The sequence below is a fragment of the Conger conger genome, chromosome 10 (genome assembly GCF_963514075.1).
Source record: "Conger conger chromosome 10, fConCon1.1, whole genome shotgun sequence".
NCBI lineage: Eukaryota > Metazoa > Chordata > Actinopteri > Anguilliformes > Congridae > Conger > Conger conger.
The window spans coordinates 50,286,177-50,306,176 of NC_083769.1; the positions used below are offsets into that span (position 1 = coordinate 50,286,177).

The window sequence follows — 20,000 nt, forward strand, 5'->3', positions numbered from 1 at the left end:
CCCCCTCTCAGCGCTGGGCTTTCCCGTAAAGGGCGGTTTTAAGAGCGGTGGTGGGGAGGTATGATTACACTGAGAGATCCCTGGGGATCAGAAACAGGTCATCTCTCCATCACTGCCACACACAGCACAGCAGCCAGAGTGACCGAGATTACATCTGAGCCGCTCGGACCGCACTGCCTGCTGGGACACTCAGCCCTGGTCCTGGAGGACCACACCTTATCATCATCATCACAGCAGATACAGAACACTTTACTGAACCCCAGGGGTAACCACCTCCAGTTCTGAGGCCAGTACCTGAGCAAGGGCAATGGCAGGAGTATGTCCAGCCTGTTATATGAACACCTGAACACCTGAGGTTTCAGGAGAATACAACCAGGCCTGGGTCACATACATCATTGTTTTCGATTCAAATACTTTTCCACGCTTTACTGAGCTTCTCTGGTGTACTGAAACCTATGAAATGCTCTCAAAAAGCACAAACTCCACCTTCTGGTCCTCTTGGCTGCCTCAATTGGCTCAACCAGGCAAGATCAACTGAGCACGGAAAAGTATTTCAATCCAAAACAATTACATACCGTATTTCACTCAGGTCTGAGCTCGACAAATTACTTTTACATTTCATTTAACGGGCACTTTTATCCGGTGGAACATACAGTGTGTCCAGAGGGTGAATATGAGTGGTGATGGCAGAGCCGGATAGAGTGAGTACACAACAGCGCTAAATGTGCTTTAACTACGGTGACCTAGAAACACACCAGAACACAGACCCAGAGCCAGCGCCTGAAAACAGGCCTGATGAAGCTTCCCTGGGCGGCTGCCAGAGCGCCGGACTGCTGCAGGTGTGGAACTCCCACCACGGGGCACAGGTAGAGGCTGCCCCCCTTAAAGCTATTACAGCCCGACACAATATTCTAGGCCTGGAGCACATTCATATCCTGCATCCTGGGGCAGCCTGTAGCCTAGTGGCTAAGGTACATGACTGGGGCAGCCTGTAGCCTAGTGGCTAAGGTACATGACTGGGGCAGCCTGTAGCCTAGTGGCTAAGGTACATGACTGGGACAGCCTGTAGCCTAGTGGCTAAGGTACATGACTGGGGCAGCCTGTAGCCTAGTGGCTAAGGTACATGACTGGTGCAGCCTGTAGCTTAGTGGCTAAGGTACATGACTGGTGCAGCCTGTAGCCTAGTGGCTAAGGTACATGACTGGGGCAGCCTGTAGCCTAGTGGCTAAGGTACATGACTGGGGCAGCCTGTAGCCTAGTGGCTAAGGTACATGACTGGGGCAGCCTGTAGCCTAGTGGCTAAGGTACATGACTGGGGCAGCCTGTAGCCTAGTGGCTAAGGTACATGACTGGGGCAGCCTGTAGTCTAGTGGCTAAGGTACATGACTGGGGCAGCCTGTAGCCTAGTGGCTAAGGTACATGACTGGGGCAGCCTGTAGTCTAGTGGCTAAGGTACATGACTGGGGCAGCCTGTAGCCTAGTGGCTAAGGTACATGACTGGGGTAGCCTGTAGGCTAGTGGCTAAGGTACATGACTGGGGCAGCCTGTAGCCTAGTGGCTAAGGTACATGACTGGGGCAGCCTGTAGTCTAATGGCTAAGGTACATGACTGGGGCAGCCTGTAGCCTAGTGGCTAAGGTACATGACTGGGGCAGCCTGTAGTCTAGTGGCTAAGGTACATGACTGGGGCAGCCTGTAGCCTAGTGGCTAAGGTACATGACTGGGGTAGCCTGTAGGCTAGTGGCTAAGGTACATGACTGGGGCAGCCTGTAGCCTAGTGGCTAAGGTACATAATCGGGACCTGGAACGTTGGTGGCTCAAGGCCTACTGTAGTCACGATAAGAGCCACACAGCTCTTGGGCAAGACCCCACATTTCTCCAGGAAGGAATTGTCCCCTGCTTAGTCAAATCAACTGTAAGTTGCTTCGGATAAAAAAAAGAATAAAAATAAATTAGTATATAATTATATATACAACCATACCCCAAAATGGTCACATCCCTGAACAGAGCAGTGTTTGGCTTAGGTTGCAGATGCTGGTTTGATTCAGGAAACAGACACACATTGAGTTCCCTTTTCTTGAAGGACAGATTTTATTCCTTTTTATTGAACTGAGAATAAATCGAATTAGGTCTGACAGTTTCCCACTTTGAGATGAAGCATAATTGTAGCTTCTGCGTATCAGACAAGTGCAGTAACTGGCAGAATATTTCCGCAGAACTCAGCAGGTTATGTGTCGATGAAAATTCTTCTTTTTTCAAAGACATTGCCTTTCACAGAAGACCCATTCTCATCGCGTCTCTGTGTACTTGTTTGAGGCTGTGTTGTGGTTCTCTGTGTACTTGTTTGAGGCTGTGTTGTGATTCTCTGTGTGCTTGTTTGAGGCTGTGTTGTGGTTCTCTGTGTGCTTGTTTGAGGCTGTGTTGTGGTTCTCTGTGTGCTTGTTTGAGGCTGTGTTGTGATTCTCTGTGTACTTGTTTGAGGCTGTGTTGTGGTTCTCTGTGTACTTGTTTGAGGCTGTGTTGTGATTCTCTGTGTACTTGTTTGAGGCTGTGTTGTGGTTCTCTGTGTGCTTGTTTGAGGCTGTGTTGTGGTTCTCTGTGTGCTTGTTTGAGGCTGTGTTGTGATTCTCTGTGTACTTGTTTGAGGCTGTGTTGTGGTTCTCTGTGTGCTTGTTTGAGGCTGTGTTGTGGTTCTCTGTGTATTTGTTTGAGGCTGTGTTGTGGTTCTCTGTGTGCTTGTTTGAGGCTGTGTTGTGGTTCTCTGTGTACTTGTTTGAGGCTGTGTTGTGGTTCTCTGTGTACTTGTTTGAGGCTGTGTTGTGGTTCTCTGTGTACTTGTTTGAGGCTGTGTTGTGATTCTCTGTGTACTTGTTTGAGGCTGTGTTGTGGTTCTCTGTGTGCTTGTTTGAGGCTGTGTTGTGGTTCTCTGTGTGCTTGTTTGAGGCTGTGTTGTGATTCTCTGTGTACTTGTTTGAGGCTGTGTTGTGGTTCTCTGTGTGCTTGTTTGAGGCTGTGTTGTGGTTCTCTGTGTATTTGTTTGAGGCTGTGTTGTGGTTCTCTGTGTGCTTGTTTGAGGCTGTGTTGTGGTTCTCTGTGTACTTGTTTGAGGCTGTGTTGTGGTTCTCTGTGTACTTGTTTGAGGCTGTGTTGTGGTTCTCTGTGTACTTGTTTGAGGCTGTGTTGTGATTCTCTGTGTACTTGTTTGAGGCTGTGTTGTGGTTCTCTGTGTGCTTGTTTGAGGCTGTGTTGTGGTTCTCTGTGTGCTTGTTTGAGGCTGTGTTGTGATTCTCTGTGTGCTTGTTTGAGGCTGTGTTGTGGTTCTCTGTGTGCAGCCGAGACTGCAGCCCCACGGCGGGAGGTGGAGGCACGATAACGAGCCCGTCGTTACTGAAGCATTAGCGATAGAGAGTTTATACGTGTCTCATCCTTTTTCCGGCACTCAGGTCCCAGTGATCAGCCAGATGATCGGGTTTCCCCTGAGATCTGAGACTGAGGATCTGATCCAGACGTAGGAGAGAAGCGCAGATACAGAGCCGTGGATCTCAGAACTTTCACCAACACAACCCTGAGGCTCAACCACCTGGGGAGGAGGTGATGGGGAGAGGGGGATGGGGAGAGGGAGAGGAGGGGGTGGGAAGGAGGTGGTGGGGGAGGAGGTGATGGGGAGAGGGGGATGGGGAGAGGAAGAGGTGGGGGTGGGAAGGAGGTGGTGGGGGAGGAGGTGATGGGGAGAGGGGGATGGGGAGAGGAAGAGGTGGGGGTGGGAAGGAGGTGGTGGGGGAGGAGGTGATGGGGAGAGGGGGATGGGGAGAGGAAGAGGTGGGGGTGGGAAGGAGGTGGTGGGGGAGGAGGTGATGGGAGAGGGGGATGGGGAGAGGGAGAGGTAGGGAGAGGGAGAGGAGGAGAGGGGGAGGAGGTGATGGGGAGAGGGGGATGGGGAGAGGAAGTAGGGAGAGGGAGAGGAGGAGAGGGGGAGGAGGTGATGGGGAGAGGGGGATGGGGAGAGAAAGAGGTGGGGAGTGGGAGAGGAGGAGAGGGGGAGGAGGTGATGGGGAGAGGGGGATGGGGAGAGGGAGAGGTGGGGAGAGGGAGAGGAGGAGAGGGGGAGGAGGTGATGGGGAGAGGGGGATGGGGAGAGGGAGAGGTGGGGAGAGGGAGAGGAGGAGAGGGGGAGGAGGTGATGGGGAGAGGGGGATGGGGAGAGGGAGAGGTGGGGAGAGGGAGAGGAGGAGAGGGGGAGGAGGTGATGGGGAGAGGGGGATGGGGAGAGGGAGAGGTGGGGAGAGGGAGAGGAGGAGAGGGGGAGGAGGTGATGGGGAGAGGGGGATGGGGAGAGGGAGAGGTGGGGAGAGGGAGAGGAGGAGAGGGGGAGGAGGTGATGGGGAGAGGGGGATGGGGAGAGGGAGAGGTGGGGAGAGGGAGAGGAGGAGAGGGGGAGGAGGTGATGGGGAGAGGGGGATGGGGAGAGGGAGAGGTGGGGAGAGGGAGAGGAGGAGAGGGGGAGGAGGTGATGGGGAGAGGGGGATGGGGAGAGGAAGAGGTGGGGAGAGGGAGAGGAGGAGAGGGGGAGGAGGTGATGGGGAGAGGGGGATGGGGAGAGGAAGAGGTAGGGAGAGGGAGAGGAGGAGAGGGGGAGGAGGTGATGGGGAGAGGGGGATGGGGAGAGGAAGAGGTAGGGAGAGGGAGAGGAGGAGAGGGGGAGGAGGTGATGGGGAGAGGGGGATGGGGAGAGGAGAGGTGGGGAGAGGGAGAGGGGAGAGGGGGAGGAGGTGATGGGGAGAGGGGGATGGGGAGAGGGAGAGGTGGGGAGAGGGAGAGGAGGAGAGGGGGAGGAGGTGATGGGGAGAGGGGGATGGGGAGAGGGAGAGGTGGGGAGAGGGAGAGGAGGAGAGGGGGAGGAGGTGATGGGGAGAGGGGGATGGGGAGAGGGAGAGGTGGGGAGAGGGAGAGGAGGAGAGGGGGAGGAGGTGATGGGAGAGGGGGATGGGGAGAGGGAGAGGTGGGGAGAGGGAGAGGAGGAGAGGGGGAGGAGGTGATGGGGAGAGGGGGATGGGGAGAGGAAGAGGTGGGGAGAGGGAGAGGAGGAGAGGGGGAGGAGGTGATGGGGAGAGGGGGATGGGGAGAGGAAGAGGTAGGGAGAGGGAGTGGAGGTGAGGGGGAGGAGGTGATGGGGAGAGGGGGATGGGGAGAGGGAGAGGTGGGGTGAGGGAGAGGAGGAGAGGGGGAGGAGGTGATGGGGAGAGGGGATGGGGAGAGGAAGAGGTGGGGAGAGGGAGAGGAGGAGAGGGGGAGGAGGTGATGGGGAGTGGGGGATGGGGAGGTTGAGGTAGGGTGAGGGAGAGGAGGTGGGGGAGGAGGTGATGGGGAGAGGGGGATGGGGAGGAAGAGGTGGGGAGAGGGAGAGGAGGAGAGGGGGAGGAGGGGGAGGAGGTGATGGGGAGAGGGGGATAGGGAGAGGAGGAGGTGGGGAGAGGGAGAGAGGGGGAGGAGGTGGCGGAGGAGGGAGAGGAGGTCGTGGGGGTTAATAAGGGAAGGTGATGGGTATCAGTCCTGGGTCCAATACATAATTGTTTTGTATTCAAATACTTTTCTGTGCTTGATTGATCTTGCCTAGTGAAATTGAGCTAGCCATGAGGGACAGCAATTTGCAGTTTTGAAGAGTATTTCACAGGTTCCTCTCCACCAAGCAAGCTCAGTAAAGCCGAGAAAACCCAAAACCATTACACATTTGACTCAGGCCTGATGGGTATCAGCTGTGTGTGAGTGTGTACTGGTCTGGTCAGGTCGGTACGGTCTATTTGAGCTGTCAGACACACCGACACTGAGCAGAACTGACAGGGCTTCAGCAGGAGGTTGAGGCATTACGACCACTTCCTGTCTGACTGCAGGGAGAATCAGATTAACAGAAGAATTGATTGTGCCGTTTCCTCTTTCCTAACAGAGTTAATGATATGACAATGAGCCCTCTAGCTGGGACCCAGGGCTGGGGGGGGTGAGGTGGGGACCAGTGGAGCCATGGGTCAGCTCCCCTGGGGCCTCCTGGGGCCACACCCCAAATCAGAGATCTACCGTCCATTACACAAGCTGCCCAACCCTGTTCCTGGAGATCTACCATCCTGCAGGTTTTCACTCCAACCCTAACAAAGCACATCTCATTCAACAGCTAGAGCAGAGCTTCCCAACCCTGTTCCTGGAGATCTACCATCCTGCAGGTTTTCACTCCAACCCTAACAAAGCACACCTCATTCAACAGCTAGAGCAGAGCTTCCCAACCCTGTTCCTGGAGATCTACCATCCTGCAGGTTTTCACTCCAACCCTAACAAAGCACACCTCATTCAACAGCTAGAGCAGGACTGCCCAACCCTGTTCCTGGAGATCTACCATCCTGTAGGTTTTCACTCCAACCCTAACAAAGCACACCTCATTCAACAGCTAGAGCAGGGCTGCCCAACCCTGTTCCTGGAGATCTACCATCCTGTAGGTTTTCACTCCAACCCTAACAAAGCACACCTCATTCAACAGCTAGAGCAGGGCTGCCCAACCCTGTTCCTGGAGATCTACCATCCTGCAGGTTTTCACTCCAACCCTAACAAAGCACACCTCATTCAACAGCTAGAGCAGGACTGCCCAACCCTGTTCCTGGAGATCTACCATCCTGCAGGTTTTCACTCCAACCCTAACAAAGCACACCTCATTCAACAGCTAGAGCAGGGCTGCCCAACCCTGCTCCTGGAGATCTACCATCCTGTAGGTTTTCACTCCAACCCTAACAAAGCACACCTCATTCAACATCTAGAGCAGGACTGCCCAACCCTGTTCCTGGAGATCTACCGTCCTCTAGGTTTTCACTCCAACCCTAACAAAAGCACACCTCATTCAACAGCTAGAGCAGAGCTTCCCAACCCTGTTCCTGGAGATCTACCATCCTGTAGGTTTTCACTGTAACCCTAACAAAGCACCCCTCATTCAACAGCTAGATATCTCATTGAGCTGCTTATTAGTAGAGTCAGGTGTGTCAAATTCTGGTTGAATGGATCTCCAGGAATAGGGTTGGGCACCACGAACAATATACTGAAGCACTTCATATTAAGTACCAGTGCAGGATCAATGCAACTGAACATTTATATTTTCCAATTTATTTAATGCCTATACTGTATATTTTACACTCACACAGAGGTACGTTAATGCACATACTGAAGGTCACAGGTATACACACACACTTGTAGCTGGCATGAATCATTTTCTTCTAAGATTTTCTTTGACCCTGAAAGCTGCTCAGGGCTTGCATTGAGAGCCTTCTAGAAATGCACAGACACACACACACACACACACACACACACACACACACACCATAGACGCACGCACACGCACACACACACACACACACACACACACACAGCAGCAGCATTCTCCTGTACTCACTCTCCTCTGTCCTGGCTTACACATCATCAAATGAATGCCAATATAGCTTTTAATTTTGAGGTTCAATTATCTTTCCCGGAGAACTTAGCCAGAAAATGACGTCATGAGCAGGATCTTAAATAACGTAATACAGCGTTTATAGCAGCGTGGCATCACATTCTGCTCAGTTGCAGGAAGAGAATGAACAGAAAGGAAACTAATCCAGGAGAGTTTGTGCATGTACAGATCAATGACATGAACACTGTACAGAAATCACTTCCTTCAAACAGCCACAGCAGCTGAAAACTGTATCAGTTTTTATCGTATAGTTTTCATCAGACAGCTGGTGAACATCTGAAGTTTCCTGAAAATGAACACATAAAAACTGCATTTGACTATTTGTATTTGGACCCTATACGTTAGCATTTCTGTTTAGGTCTGGAAATGATTCGTTGTTGGATTTGTCGTTGGACAGAATGCATTTGAAAGGTTTGTGTGTGTGTGTGTGTGTGTGTGTGTGTGTGTGTGTGTGTATGTGATTGTGTACATGCATACGCATGTGTGCGTGCGTGTATCTGTGTGTGTCTGATTGTGCGTATGTCTATGCGTATGTCTGTGTGTGTGTGTGTGTGTGTGTGTGTGTGCATGTGTATGTCTGTGTGCCAGAGTATGTCTGTGTGTGTGTATGTGTCCGTGTGTGTATGTATGTGTATGCGTGTGTATGTATGTATGTCTGTGTGTCTGAGTATGCATGTGTCAGTGTGTGTGTGTGTGTGTGTCTGTGTGTGTGTATGTATGTATGTATGTCTGTGTGCCTGAGTACGTATGTGTCTGTGTGTGTGTGTCTGTGTGTCTGAGTGTGTGTGTGTGTGTGTGTGTGTGCGTGTGTGGTGTGTGTATGTATGCATGTATGCCTGTGTGTCTGAATATGTATGTGTCTGTATGTGTCTGTGTGTGTGTGTGTGTGTGTGTGTGTGTGTGTGTCTGTGAGACAAATAAGGCCAGTAAATAACACTCACACTCTCTCTCACACACACAGACACACACACACACACACACACACACGCACACACTGACACAGCAGCAGGGCTCTTTGGCCGAGCCACTGGAACTGCAATATCCTCCCAGTGGTGCAAACAGACAGCAAGATCAGCTGCCTTAATGGCGAGTCTGTACATCTGAAGCACATTTAGTGTCAATCCAAATCATTACTTTCACAAAGGCAAGCCTACATACAAACATTAATAATTCATATTGACTGAGATGTGTATAAGATACGGTTCCATCTCAATATTTCTAAATAACCACGTCACTCTTTGTGGGCTTTACGCCTTATTAGCACGTAACGCGCGAGCACACTTCGCCAGACCAGACGCAGTATACATAAATCATTAAGACAATATTCTTTTATCAGAGGATCGCAGTAGAGTGACGTAGCGTTATGCTATCACAGATGTGCAGTTTACATCGATGGTCGGCCTTCCCGGACCAACTGAAAAAATGACCGGCTTGCGGGAAGCGCTGTCCGGTTTTTTTCTTTTTCTTTTTTTCTTTTATTTATCATCGCTGCAAACGCTCACGTCAACCTTAATGGAAATGTGATCCAGGTGATCAAGTAAAAGTACTTCCGAGACACGAATTGAGATATATTTTGTTTAAGCCAATAAACCCACGAAATGTAGCGGCTAACCCTTAAGTATGGTTATTATCATGAGGAGACATCCCTTCGCAACAGCATCTCAACAAAAATAAGAAAATAATAAAAAAAAGAAGAGTTCTTATGAATAATTAGAGACACAAAGCCACCTACCCCGATGACGACGGCGTCGTCTCCTTGAAATTTAGGAAGAAATTTGTCCCCGCGCTGAATTTCGGATTGATTCAGGGGGCGGAAGCGACAGAGAACCCTGATATTACATTCTGTGGCAGGATCAGTCATCGTGAAAATACTTCAGAATACACTTCAGAAATAGATTGTTTTCGGCCTAATATTCTGTCGGTGTTTCGATCAATGAACGATTAAACGTGTATATCGGCTGCGTATCCACTAACTGGTTTCAGAAGAAAGAAATCCAGCAACTGCTTAAATTATGAGGCGAGGCTTTGCAGGTTGTCCTCCGCTGGTGAATGTTTAGATGTTGTGTTTGTTGTGTGCGGATAAGGAACTCCCGGCGGAAGAGGTGATGCGGAGCGCAGCAGAGTGAGGCGGCTCCAGCGGTCTGAGTTCGCTGGGGTGTATCAGACATGGGGCGTGGTCTGCCCGCTGCCAGGCGACTTTAAAGGGACACTCTCATCAGCACCAAGGCGCGCGGCGAACGGGCCCGATGTGTTCGCAACATCACGCACCATGTAGCGAGCGAGCGATGAGAAAGATCATTCAGATTTAGGTCATTTGGAATTCAGATAAAACATAATTTCATGTAACTCTACTTCACAAAAACCAGGTCATTAGGCTACAGGCTACATATGTCTGCGCGTCGGGACAGAATAACCCTTCTCTACAAGGCACGTGTGTTATTAAAGGTGATCTAAGGTTAAAAAATGATTGTTTTATAGTTATAACAGCAATAAATTGTTGAAAACATCGTGGTGTACCTCTCTAGTCCACCAAGTTATTTTCCGGGAATCTGACATGACACACCAACGGGAAAATATCGAAGATTATTGATCTTAGTCTGCCCAAGAGTGCCTGCATTGCTCTCACTACCTGCGGCACAGTTACGATGACATGCAATTCTCTCCACGATCCATCATTACGCATTTATTCTGGCCTGGAAGCAAATAAAGGACACGCGCACAACAAAGACAAATGCACCTCGTTTTTTTGTTGTTATACATGTTTATAGAAATAAATTATTCGCCCTTTGGGTAAGCGGAGAGGACCGGTGTCACGTGGCACGCGGTAAAAAAAAAAAAATACCCTGACAAGTCGGTAGCTTCCGAAACTCGTGTTCTCGAGGCTGTATGCAAAACAACAATGTCACAAGGCTATTAACATGTTAAAATAATCCAAAACGCCAATTTGGCATCTTATAACAACGTTTAATACAATGCCTGAACACGTTACAGAACATAATTATTTATCGGTGGATTTCAGATTTCAGATACCAAAACCACAATCAATGCTTGGTTGAACAGATGGAACATGTTTCACTTGGAAACGTTGTTCTGTATGCCTTCTGGTTCTAACATGATTGAATTGGACGGCGTACAGATTTCAGATTACAAACCTGGGGTGATTATGTGTAACTAATGTGGTTTCTCTCGGTATGTTAATAAAAATCGAGCCTGAATTTTAATTGAAGCTTTTCCAGCCTCTCAGTCAAAGGGAGCCGCGTGACTCTGTGGGGAGAGGCTTATGGGAACGCCTGACCATAAAAACGAGCTAAAGTGTTTGCCCCCTTCCTGATTCACTCGATTACTGTCACACTGAACGGATCTAGAGACAAATATAATATTAGATAACCACTGAACACCATCTGCTTAAACCAGCGAATTAATCAACATGCCTTTGGCAAGCACAGAATCAGGACCAACATGTCCATAAACATTTTAATGTAAAATGAAAACCTAACTTCCATTGAAAAATAATACAACAATTCACATATTTTTAAAAGCATAAATAATACAAATAAAATGTAAATATTAAAAATATGGGAGTCAGGAAGATACTGTGAAGAAAACCATTGCCCCAAATTCTTGAAACTTAAAATCTGTGTTGTAGATAAAATAGCCATTTTGGCCCATCAATCTACACACAATAACCCATAAGTACAATGTAAAAACATGTTTTCAGAAATTTTGGCAATTATATTAGAAATCTAAAACTGAAATCTGGCATTTACATAAGTATTCAGACCCTTTGCTCTGGCACATTGTGGTCAGATGTATCCTCTTTGCTTGAATTATCCTTCAGATGTGTCTGCATGTCAGGACAAAAAAACAAGCTATGAAGTCCAAGGAACTCTCTCCAAGGACCTCCGCAATAAAATTGTGATGAGTCATAGAACAGGGCAAGGGGATAAAACCATGTCTAAAGCTTTGAGTGCTCCCAGGAGCACAGTGGCCTCAATAATTATGAAATGAAAGTTCAGAATCACCAGGCCAAGGGACACAGCAAGGGTGTGGAAAAAGGTTGATCTTACAACAGGATGGAGAATGTGCACTTTTTGGATATGAATTCTGATGAATCGATGAATAGGCACTTGAGTCAGCTGTCATCTGTGAACACACACACACACGCACACATACACACATTCTCACACACACACACACACACACACACACACACACAGTTCACACGACATAAGAGTTTTAAAAACAGAACGGCCCACGCGGCATTGAGGTTGGGTTACCCAGGCGCCATGATGTCGGTGAGTAAACAGCTGTGTGCAGAAGTGCACATACACACAGTGGCCTGCAGGGGGAGCCAGTGCAGAGGAAAGGCTGACCGGCTGCTTTCCTTCCCTCAGCGGGTTCAGCTCAGCTGGTTAAGCTCAGCCAATCACAGATGATGTGAACTACTTCTTCACAGTTTCTTTTTCATGTATTTTTATCTCATTTAGCTGATGCTTTTATAAAAAAACTTACAGTTGATTAGACTAAGCAGGAGACAATCCTCCCCTGGAGCAATGCAGGGTTAAGGGCCTTGCTCAAGGGCCCAACGGCTGTGCGGCCCTTACCATGGCTCACCAGGGATTGAACCACCGACCTTGCGGGTCCCAGTCATTTACCTTAACCACTACGCTAATCTGTTGCTCTGAAGTTTTCTAGTTCTAAAAGCTGCTGCCTTCTGGCCTCCACCCAGACCGGACATACCAACTGCTGGACAACCAGCTACTCTTTACATTACATTACATTACATTAATGGCATTTGGCAGACGCTCTTATCCAGAGCGACGTACAGTTGATTAGACTAAGCAGGAGACAATCCTCCCCTGGAGCAATGCAGGGTTAAGGGCCTTGCTCAAGGGCCCAACGGCTGTGCGGATCTTATTGTGGGTACACCAGGATTAGAACCACCGACCTTGCGGGTCCCAATCATTTACCTTAACCACTACGCTACAGGCCACCCTACCTGGCCTACTCCTGGCCTTCACAAACCCCACCACACCACACCTCCACCTGGCCAGAGAACATGCTTAAAACACGCTTCATTCACGCTACAGTTCACATGAAATCATCCCCAAGCACACACATGCAGAAACACACACACCACACTTTACATTTGAATATGTCTGCGTTAATGCCACATCGCCCACAGTGCATGCTGTTGATAATCAGGATAAAACGCATAGGGAGGCAGCAGCCGTTCCTGAAGTCCACTCAGACGCACGTTATTTAAACTGATTTGTGCTTATAAACACATCACGCCAGACCACAGTCCGTAAAAACTCAGTGTGTACCTTTAAAACCGCTTTGAATCAAATGCCAACACACAGAAGGAGAAAGGCCCTGTTCCTGTTTTAACAGCAGATCTGGCGTTCCTCGTTGTTTCCCGTTTTTAAATTAATTTAATTAATTTAATGCAGCACAATTCAATTTGCCTTCACTTTGATCACTTTGAGGCAACTTTAATCCATTTTATTCATGTACAATGAGCTGCATAATGATCAGGGCAATGGCAGATTTTTGCTTTGTACTCCACATTTTTTCATGTGATTAATGTGCACATTCTCAACTTATTGTCAGGGTATTTTTTGCTTTCAACAAATAGAAATGACAGCACTTCTCATTCAGAAGAGGACGATGCAATGTGATACAGACCGTATTATAGGAGAGGCATGTCCTGTCTCTTACAACGCACCTCCAGACTTTAAGAAACTGGATGGCAAACAGGGATGGAAAAGCGGATTTCAGCATTTCAGGCACAGCACAGTCACTGCTATAGTTGCCTTATCGCCATCTGCTGGTAGCATGAAGGACTGCAGAGAATCTGGCACTTGGCACCAGGACAGTGCTGACATAGAGAAGATTCAGTTCTGCATCTTTTAGAATTAGAGTGGGATTTCCACATGGATGCTGAGTGTGATTTGTAGATGGGACTCTTTTCTTACCCCTCTGGAGCGATCACAGAAGACTCCTTTCAGGCTGCTAAGGGGACTGCCCCACCTTACATACAATCCCTGATCACTCCCTACTCCCCAGCTAGACCACTCCGGTCTGCCAGCTCTGGTCGCCTTATGGTTCCCTCTCTACGAGCACCTGGCGGTCGAGCTGCACGTTCACGCCTGTTTTCCGTTCTGGTTCCTCAGTGGTGGAATGACTTGCCGACCACTGTCAGGACAGCAGAATCCCTCCCCCTATTTCGACGCAGACTAAAAAAACACCTTTTCAAACTGTACCTTAGTCCTCCCTCCTGATTTCCCCCGCCCCCCTCTCTGATATCCCTATCCCTCTTGTCTAACCCAAAAAAAAGAAAAAGAAATTGCACTTATGATGACTGTATGTTTAGAACAACACTTCATGTGTGTTTTACTAGTTATGGATGTGATGCTTTAACTAACAAGAACCTATGTACTTGTAAGTCGCTTTGGATTAAAAGCGTCTGCCAAATGATTAAAATGTAATGTAAATGTGTCTACGGGTGTGAAAAGCTGAAATTAATCCTGATCTCAATTCCCTTTCCCCTGAACAGAGAGCCATGGAGACAGTACAGCACAGTAAAACCTCTACCACCTGTACCATCATCAAGACAATAGGCCATCCAAGGAATAAAAAGCTTCACTATTTCAATGTTGGCAGTAATTTGGACTATTACGTATATTTATGTGTGACTGCTATTGCCTTCTCTGGCAGAGTAATGTGTCCTCTGTGTTTGGCCCATCCTAGTTACCCAGGAGCAGTTCTGAGGCCAGCGCCTCATTCAAGGGCAACAGCAGCAGCACTCCGAGGGGCTCTCCAGGTAACCCAACCTGCTTGTGTTTGGACAGCGGGAGGAAACCAGAGTGCCCGGAGGAAACCCACACTGACACAGGGGGAGAACATGCAAACTCCACACAGAGAGGAAAGCGTGAGGCTACAGTGTCAATGGAAACTCATGCAAGGAATACCTCAGGCTGATATCCAACTGAGAGGAGGCTAAAACGGCCCTGGAGCAGACCAGCAGGTGTGGCTGCAGAAACAGCAGTTTGGTCTAAACTTGCTAATCGCGAGGCCTGAGCAGGTGTGTGTGCTGAGAGTGCACACATTTGGGCAACTGTAACCACCCCCAACCCAGAACCCCCGAGGGAGCAGAAGAAGACTCTAATATTAGCTCGTGATTTATCTGTGCAGGGCAGTAATATGACCTGGGGTAATTAGATAATACCCCAGCTGGGTGTTGGTTAGGAAAGGCTTTGGGGGTTTGTCTGTGTGTGTGGCCCCTTCGCTGGCCTGTGTCTGTGGGCAGTAGCCGGCCATGGTGGGCAGCCCACCGGCCCCCCGGCTCCTGAATGACTGTGTTTCTGTGAGGAGTTTGCCAGGAATGTATGAAAAATGTGTACCCCTCCAGAAATGCCGGCCACCCAGACACCACACCCCAAATCAGGAGACGGGGGTCTAATTACAGCTCGTCATCTGAGTGGAGACTGAGGAAACCATCTGCTCCCAACGGTAACGCTGATACACACACACACACACACACACACACACACTCTCTCACACGCACACACATGCACACGCACAAATACATGCACACACATACATACTGTATCCACCCACACACATACTCACACAAACACACTCTTGCGCACATGCACGTGCCTGCACGCACACGCAAACTCACACTCACACACCCCCCCCCCCCCCCCCCACACACACACACACACACACACTCACTAGCACACACCCCCCCACACACACACACACTCACACACATGCACACTGGCACACACCCACACACACACACTGGCACACATGCATGTAGCGCACAGCTACATTAAGGGAAGCACTCATATCCGAGCAGCTGGAGGAAAACCACAGGACAGAACACAGAAAGAACAGGGACCATTCCTGAATCAGGGATTCAGAGTTTGTGTGGATTATTCCAGGCTGGGACCCGGGATCGCTCTGAAGTGAACACCCCACTCTCGCTGAGGACTGGGACAGAACACACGGTCAGTGCATTTCAGCTGTCGCCTGAACCACAAACACGCTTTAATCTGTGATTTCAGCTTTTCCCCTGAATCACAGATATGCTTTAATCTGTGATTTCAGTTTTTCCCCTGAATCACAGACATGCCTTAATCTGTGATTTCATTTTTTCCCCTGAATCACAAACATGCTTTAATCTGTGATTTCAGTTTTTCCCCTGAATCACAGACACGCTTTAATCTGTGATTTCAGCTTTTCCCCTGAATCACAAACATGCTTTAATCTGTGATTTCAGTTTTTCCCCTGAATCACAAACATGCTTTAATCTGTGATTTCAGCATTTCCCCTGAATCATAGCTTTAAGATGTGCTCTGCTGTGTGATTATGAGCAAAACAAATAAATTATAAACTGGCATTTGGGAAAATATGCACTCTCTGATAGTTATAGATTATGTTTTCAGCATATATGTATTTTATCATTATATTGGACACACACGTGTCAAATATATGAATAATATTTTTACCCAGACCTGTATGAAATACATGTTTTAAATATTTAAAATCTTTAGAAGCTGTGTAGATGTTGTTATGAATCTCTTTGCAGAACCCGGAGGATTGTCAGCACACATAATCTGCACCTCACAAAGTGTTATTAAAGGGTGCCTGTGCCGTTTGTTTGTGAGATTTTTATAAGTGTGGCTCAGGTTTCCCCACAGTTCTCTGAGTGCTGATGAGGTGAGAGTTACCCCGAGAATAGAAGATAAAAGTGTCACTGAAGGACTGAGTCTGTGCTTGGAGCCTTTCTGGAGTTTCTGGAGTTTCCATGCCGGGGTTTGTGAATGATGCATGAGGAGATTCAGAGAGAGGGTCTGATCACCACGTCTCTGCTCATTACCGCCACGTCTCTGCTCATTACCGCCACGTCTCTCTGCTCATTACCATCACGTCTCTGCTCATTACCGCCACGTCTCTCTGCTCATTACCGCCACGTTTCACCACGTCTCTGCTCATTACCGCCACGTCTCTGCTCATTACCGCCACGTCTCTGCTCATTACCATCACGTCTCTGCTCATTACCACCACGTCTCTGCTCATTACGTCACGTCTCTGCTCATTACCACCACGTCTCTGCTCATTACGTCACGTCTCTGCTCATTACCACCACGTCTCTGCTCATTACCACCACGTCTCTGCTCATTACCATCACGTCTCTGCTCATTACCGTCACGTCTCTGCTCATTACCGTCACGTCTCTGCTCATTACCGCCACGTCTCTGCTCATTACCACCACGTCTCTGCTCATTACGTCACGTCTCTGCTCATTACCACCACGTCTCTGCTCATTACCACCACGTCTCTGCTCATTACCAGAGCAGGCTTTTACTCCTACAGGGCTGAGCAGCTCTGCTGAGTTTGTGTGTGTGAGTGTGTGTGTGTGTCAGAGTGTGTGTATGTGTTTGTGTGAGTGTGTTTGTGTGTGTGTGACAGTGTGTATGCGTGGTGTGATTGTGTGTGCGTGTGTGTGTGTGTGAGAGAGTCTGTGTGTGTGTGTGTATTTGTGTGAGAGTGTTTGTGTGTGTGTATGACAGTGTGTATGCGCGGTGTGATTGTGTGTGTGTGTATGTGTGTGAGAGTGTATACATGGTGTGACTGTGTGTGCATGTGTGTGTGATAGTGTATATGCGTGGTGTGATTGTGTGTGTGTGTGTGATAGTGTATATGCGTGGTGTGATTGTGTGTCTGTGTGTGTGTGTGTGTGTGGTGTGTGTGACAGTGTGTGACAGTGGTGTGATTGTGTGTGTGTGTGTGTGTGATAGTGTATATGCGTGGTGTGATTGTGTGTGTGTGTGTGATAGTGTATATGCGTGGTGTGATTGTGTGTGTGTGTGTGTGATAGTGTATATGCGTTGTGTGATTGTGTGTGTGTGTGTGTGTGTGGTGTGTGTGACAGTGTGTGACAGTGGTGTGATTGTGTGTGTGTGTGTGTGTGTGTGTGATATTGTACATGCGTGGTGTGATTGTGTGTGTGTGTGTGTGTGATAGTGTATATGCGTGGTGTAATTGCTTGTGCGTGTCTGTGTGTGTAGCAGAGACCCAGCCTGGATGCCAGTTTTACTGCTGTTCTCCTGCTAACTGCACTGCGCTCTGCTACCACAGGTGTAAAAGGAGCTGATCACTTTCAGGCTGCTGAGAGACAGCACTTCTGCCCCCACAGCGCCCCCTGCTGGCCTGGAGAGACGCAGCAGCTGTTCTGAGGAGAGCCCATAACACACCATGGCCCAATATGACCAGTGAGTGTGTGTGTGTGTGTGTGTATGAGTGTGTGTGTGTGTGTGTGCATGTATGAGAGTGTGTGTGAGTGTGTGTGTGTGTGCGTGTGTGTAGGAGTGTGTGTGTATGTGTGTGTGTGCATGTATGAGAGTGTGTGTTAGTGTGTGTGTGTGCGTGTGTGTATGAGTGTGTGTGTATGTGTGTGTGTGCATGTATGAGAGTGTGTGTGAGTGTGTGTGTGTGTGTGTGTGCATGTATGAGTGTGTGTGTGTGTGTGTATGAGTGTGTGTGTGTGTGTGTGTGTGTGTGTGTGTGCATGTATGAGAGTGTGTGTGAGTATGTGTGTGTGTGTGTGTGTATGAGTGTGAGTGTGTGCATGTATGAGAGTGTGTGTGTGTGTGCATGTATGAGAGTGTGTGTGAGTGTGTGTGTGTATGAGTGTGTGTGTGTGCTCTTTATGATTAACACTTTTATTTGCATTCAACTGCAAGTCAAAGTTACCATCATAATGTAATTAATCTCAATAATAAACAAATCTGGGACATGGACTGAGTAATAAGTAAAGTGCTGTTCCATGTTTTACTTTGCGCAGTCATCCGGTTAACTCCACAGTCCTGCTTTGGGAAACAGGCCCCAGTGGTATCAAAAACTGAATTTTACTGTCCTGGAATTCGGGAAGAATTTCCCCCCAGTGCAGAATGATCTTCAGCGCTTGTGTGTTTCAGACTGGACGACAAGGCGTCTGTGGATATCCACGATCACCCGCCTGTCCCGGAGAACTTCGTGAAAGAGAGTGAAAACAATGTGAGTGTGTGACAGCAACACAAATACTGACCTCAAACTGACCTCGAACTGACCTCTAACTGACCTCGAACTGACCTTTTACTGGACTGAATACAGTATTCTCTGCTTCATATTCCATAAACATTCACCCCCAGTCCTGCTGCACTCCTGAATGTGCATACACGACTTACTGTGTGTAAGAGGTGTGTATGTGCTATAACCCCCTGCAGGTGTACTGTGTGTAAGAGGTGTGTATGTGCTATAACCCCCTGCAGGTGTACTTTGTGTATGAGGAGGAGGTGGAGGTAGAGGAGAAGAAGGAGCCCACTCCAGAGCCCGTTATAATGGTGAACGAGAGGCCGCACAAGTTCAAAGACCACTACTGCAAGCAGGCAAAGTTCTGCGACGTCTGTGCAAGGATGATCGTCCGTGAGTCCTGCCTCTGCCCTGCCTCATGAGCCCACACACACACACTCACACCCACACTCACACACACACCCACACACACACACACACCCACACCTACACACCCACACTCACACTCACACTCACACTCTCACTCTCACACTCACACTCACTCTCACACACACTCACACTCACTCACACTCACACTCACACTCACACTCACACTCACACCCACAGCGATATACTGCAGAACTCAAGTTAATGATGTACGGTTTACCAAAGTAATATCCCATACTGTACATATACTGTACATGCAGCTGGCAAGACAAAACAGACAACATGTCTCTCCTTCTCTCTCTCTCCCCCTCTCCCTCTCTTTCAGACAACAACAAGTTTTGTCTGAGGTGTAAGAACTGCAAGACCAACATTCACCACTACTGCCAGTCTTATGTTGAGTTCCAGAAGTGTTTTGGAAAAATTGTGAGTCATTTTTATCAGAGCGCAAACAGCACACATGCTGAACAGTATTACCAGGATGCTAACAGCACATATGCTAACAGTATGCTAATATGATAGTAACAGCACACATGCCAACAGTATGCAAACATTATGCTAACAGCACATATGCTAACAGTATGCTAATATGATAGTAACAGCACACATGCTAACAGTATGCTAACATTATGCTAACAGCACATATGCTAACAGTATGCTAATATGATAGTAACAGCACACATGCTAACAGTATGCTAACATTATGCTAGTAGCACATATGCTAACAGTATGCTAGCATTATGCTAACACCCGACACATTGTAAAGTATTACTGTGGTACTAACAGCACAGGGGTGGGTTTCCCATTAACGGTGAACTAAAGAGACACTTTTGTTGTGAATATGAAAACCCACTCCAGAGCTATACCTGAGACACCTGTTGTGTACAAAGTACAGTTCAGTTGTGACCTTCTCTTTGCTACATGGTTCAAAGTGGTGTCAAAATCTCTCCTTCTCTCTCTCTCTCCCTCTCTCCCTCCCTCCCTCTCTCTCTCTCTCTCCCTCCTTCCCTCTC

The 20,000-nt window shown here is 48.4% G+C and overlaps 2 protein-coding genes across 5 annotated transcripts in view; one reads left to right on the forward strand and one right to left on the reverse strand.

Moving 5' to 3' along the window:
• Positions 1–9,592, reverse strand: part of kif5aa (kinesin family member 5A, a) — a 38,440-nt gene extending 28,848 nt beyond the window's left edge. The window contains exon 1 of the mRNA XM_061259167.1: positions 9,212–9,592. Within this exon, the coding sequence (XP_061115151.1) occupies positions 9,212–9,340 (129 nt within the window). The 5' untranslated portion in view covers positions 9,341–9,592. The remainder of the gene's footprint in view (positions 1–9,211) is intronic.
• A 5,196-nt stretch (positions 9,593–14,788) lies between these two features.
• stac3 (SH3 and cysteine rich domain 3) overlaps positions 14,789–20,000 on the forward strand; it is a 10,088-nt gene continuing 4,876 nt past the window's right edge. The window contains exons 1-6 of one of the 4 annotated variants that reach the window (XM_061258074.1): positions 14,789–14,994; positions 15,432–15,497; positions 17,632–17,765; positions 18,471–18,549; positions 18,804–18,957; positions 19,316–19,413. In XM_061258074.1, the coding sequence (XP_061114058.1) occupies positions 17,749–17,765; positions 18,471–18,549; positions 18,804–18,957; positions 19,316–19,413 (348 nt within the window). In that variant the 5' untranslated portion in view covers positions 14,789–14,994; positions 15,432–15,497; positions 17,632–17,748. Of the gene's footprint in view, positions 14,995–15,044; positions 15,498–16,178; positions 16,306–17,631; positions 17,766–18,470; positions 18,550–18,803; positions 18,958–19,315; positions 19,414–20,000 lie in introns of those variants that run through there. The other 3 variants (XM_061258077.1, XM_061258076.1, XM_061258073.1) reach the window with 3 other exon arrangements.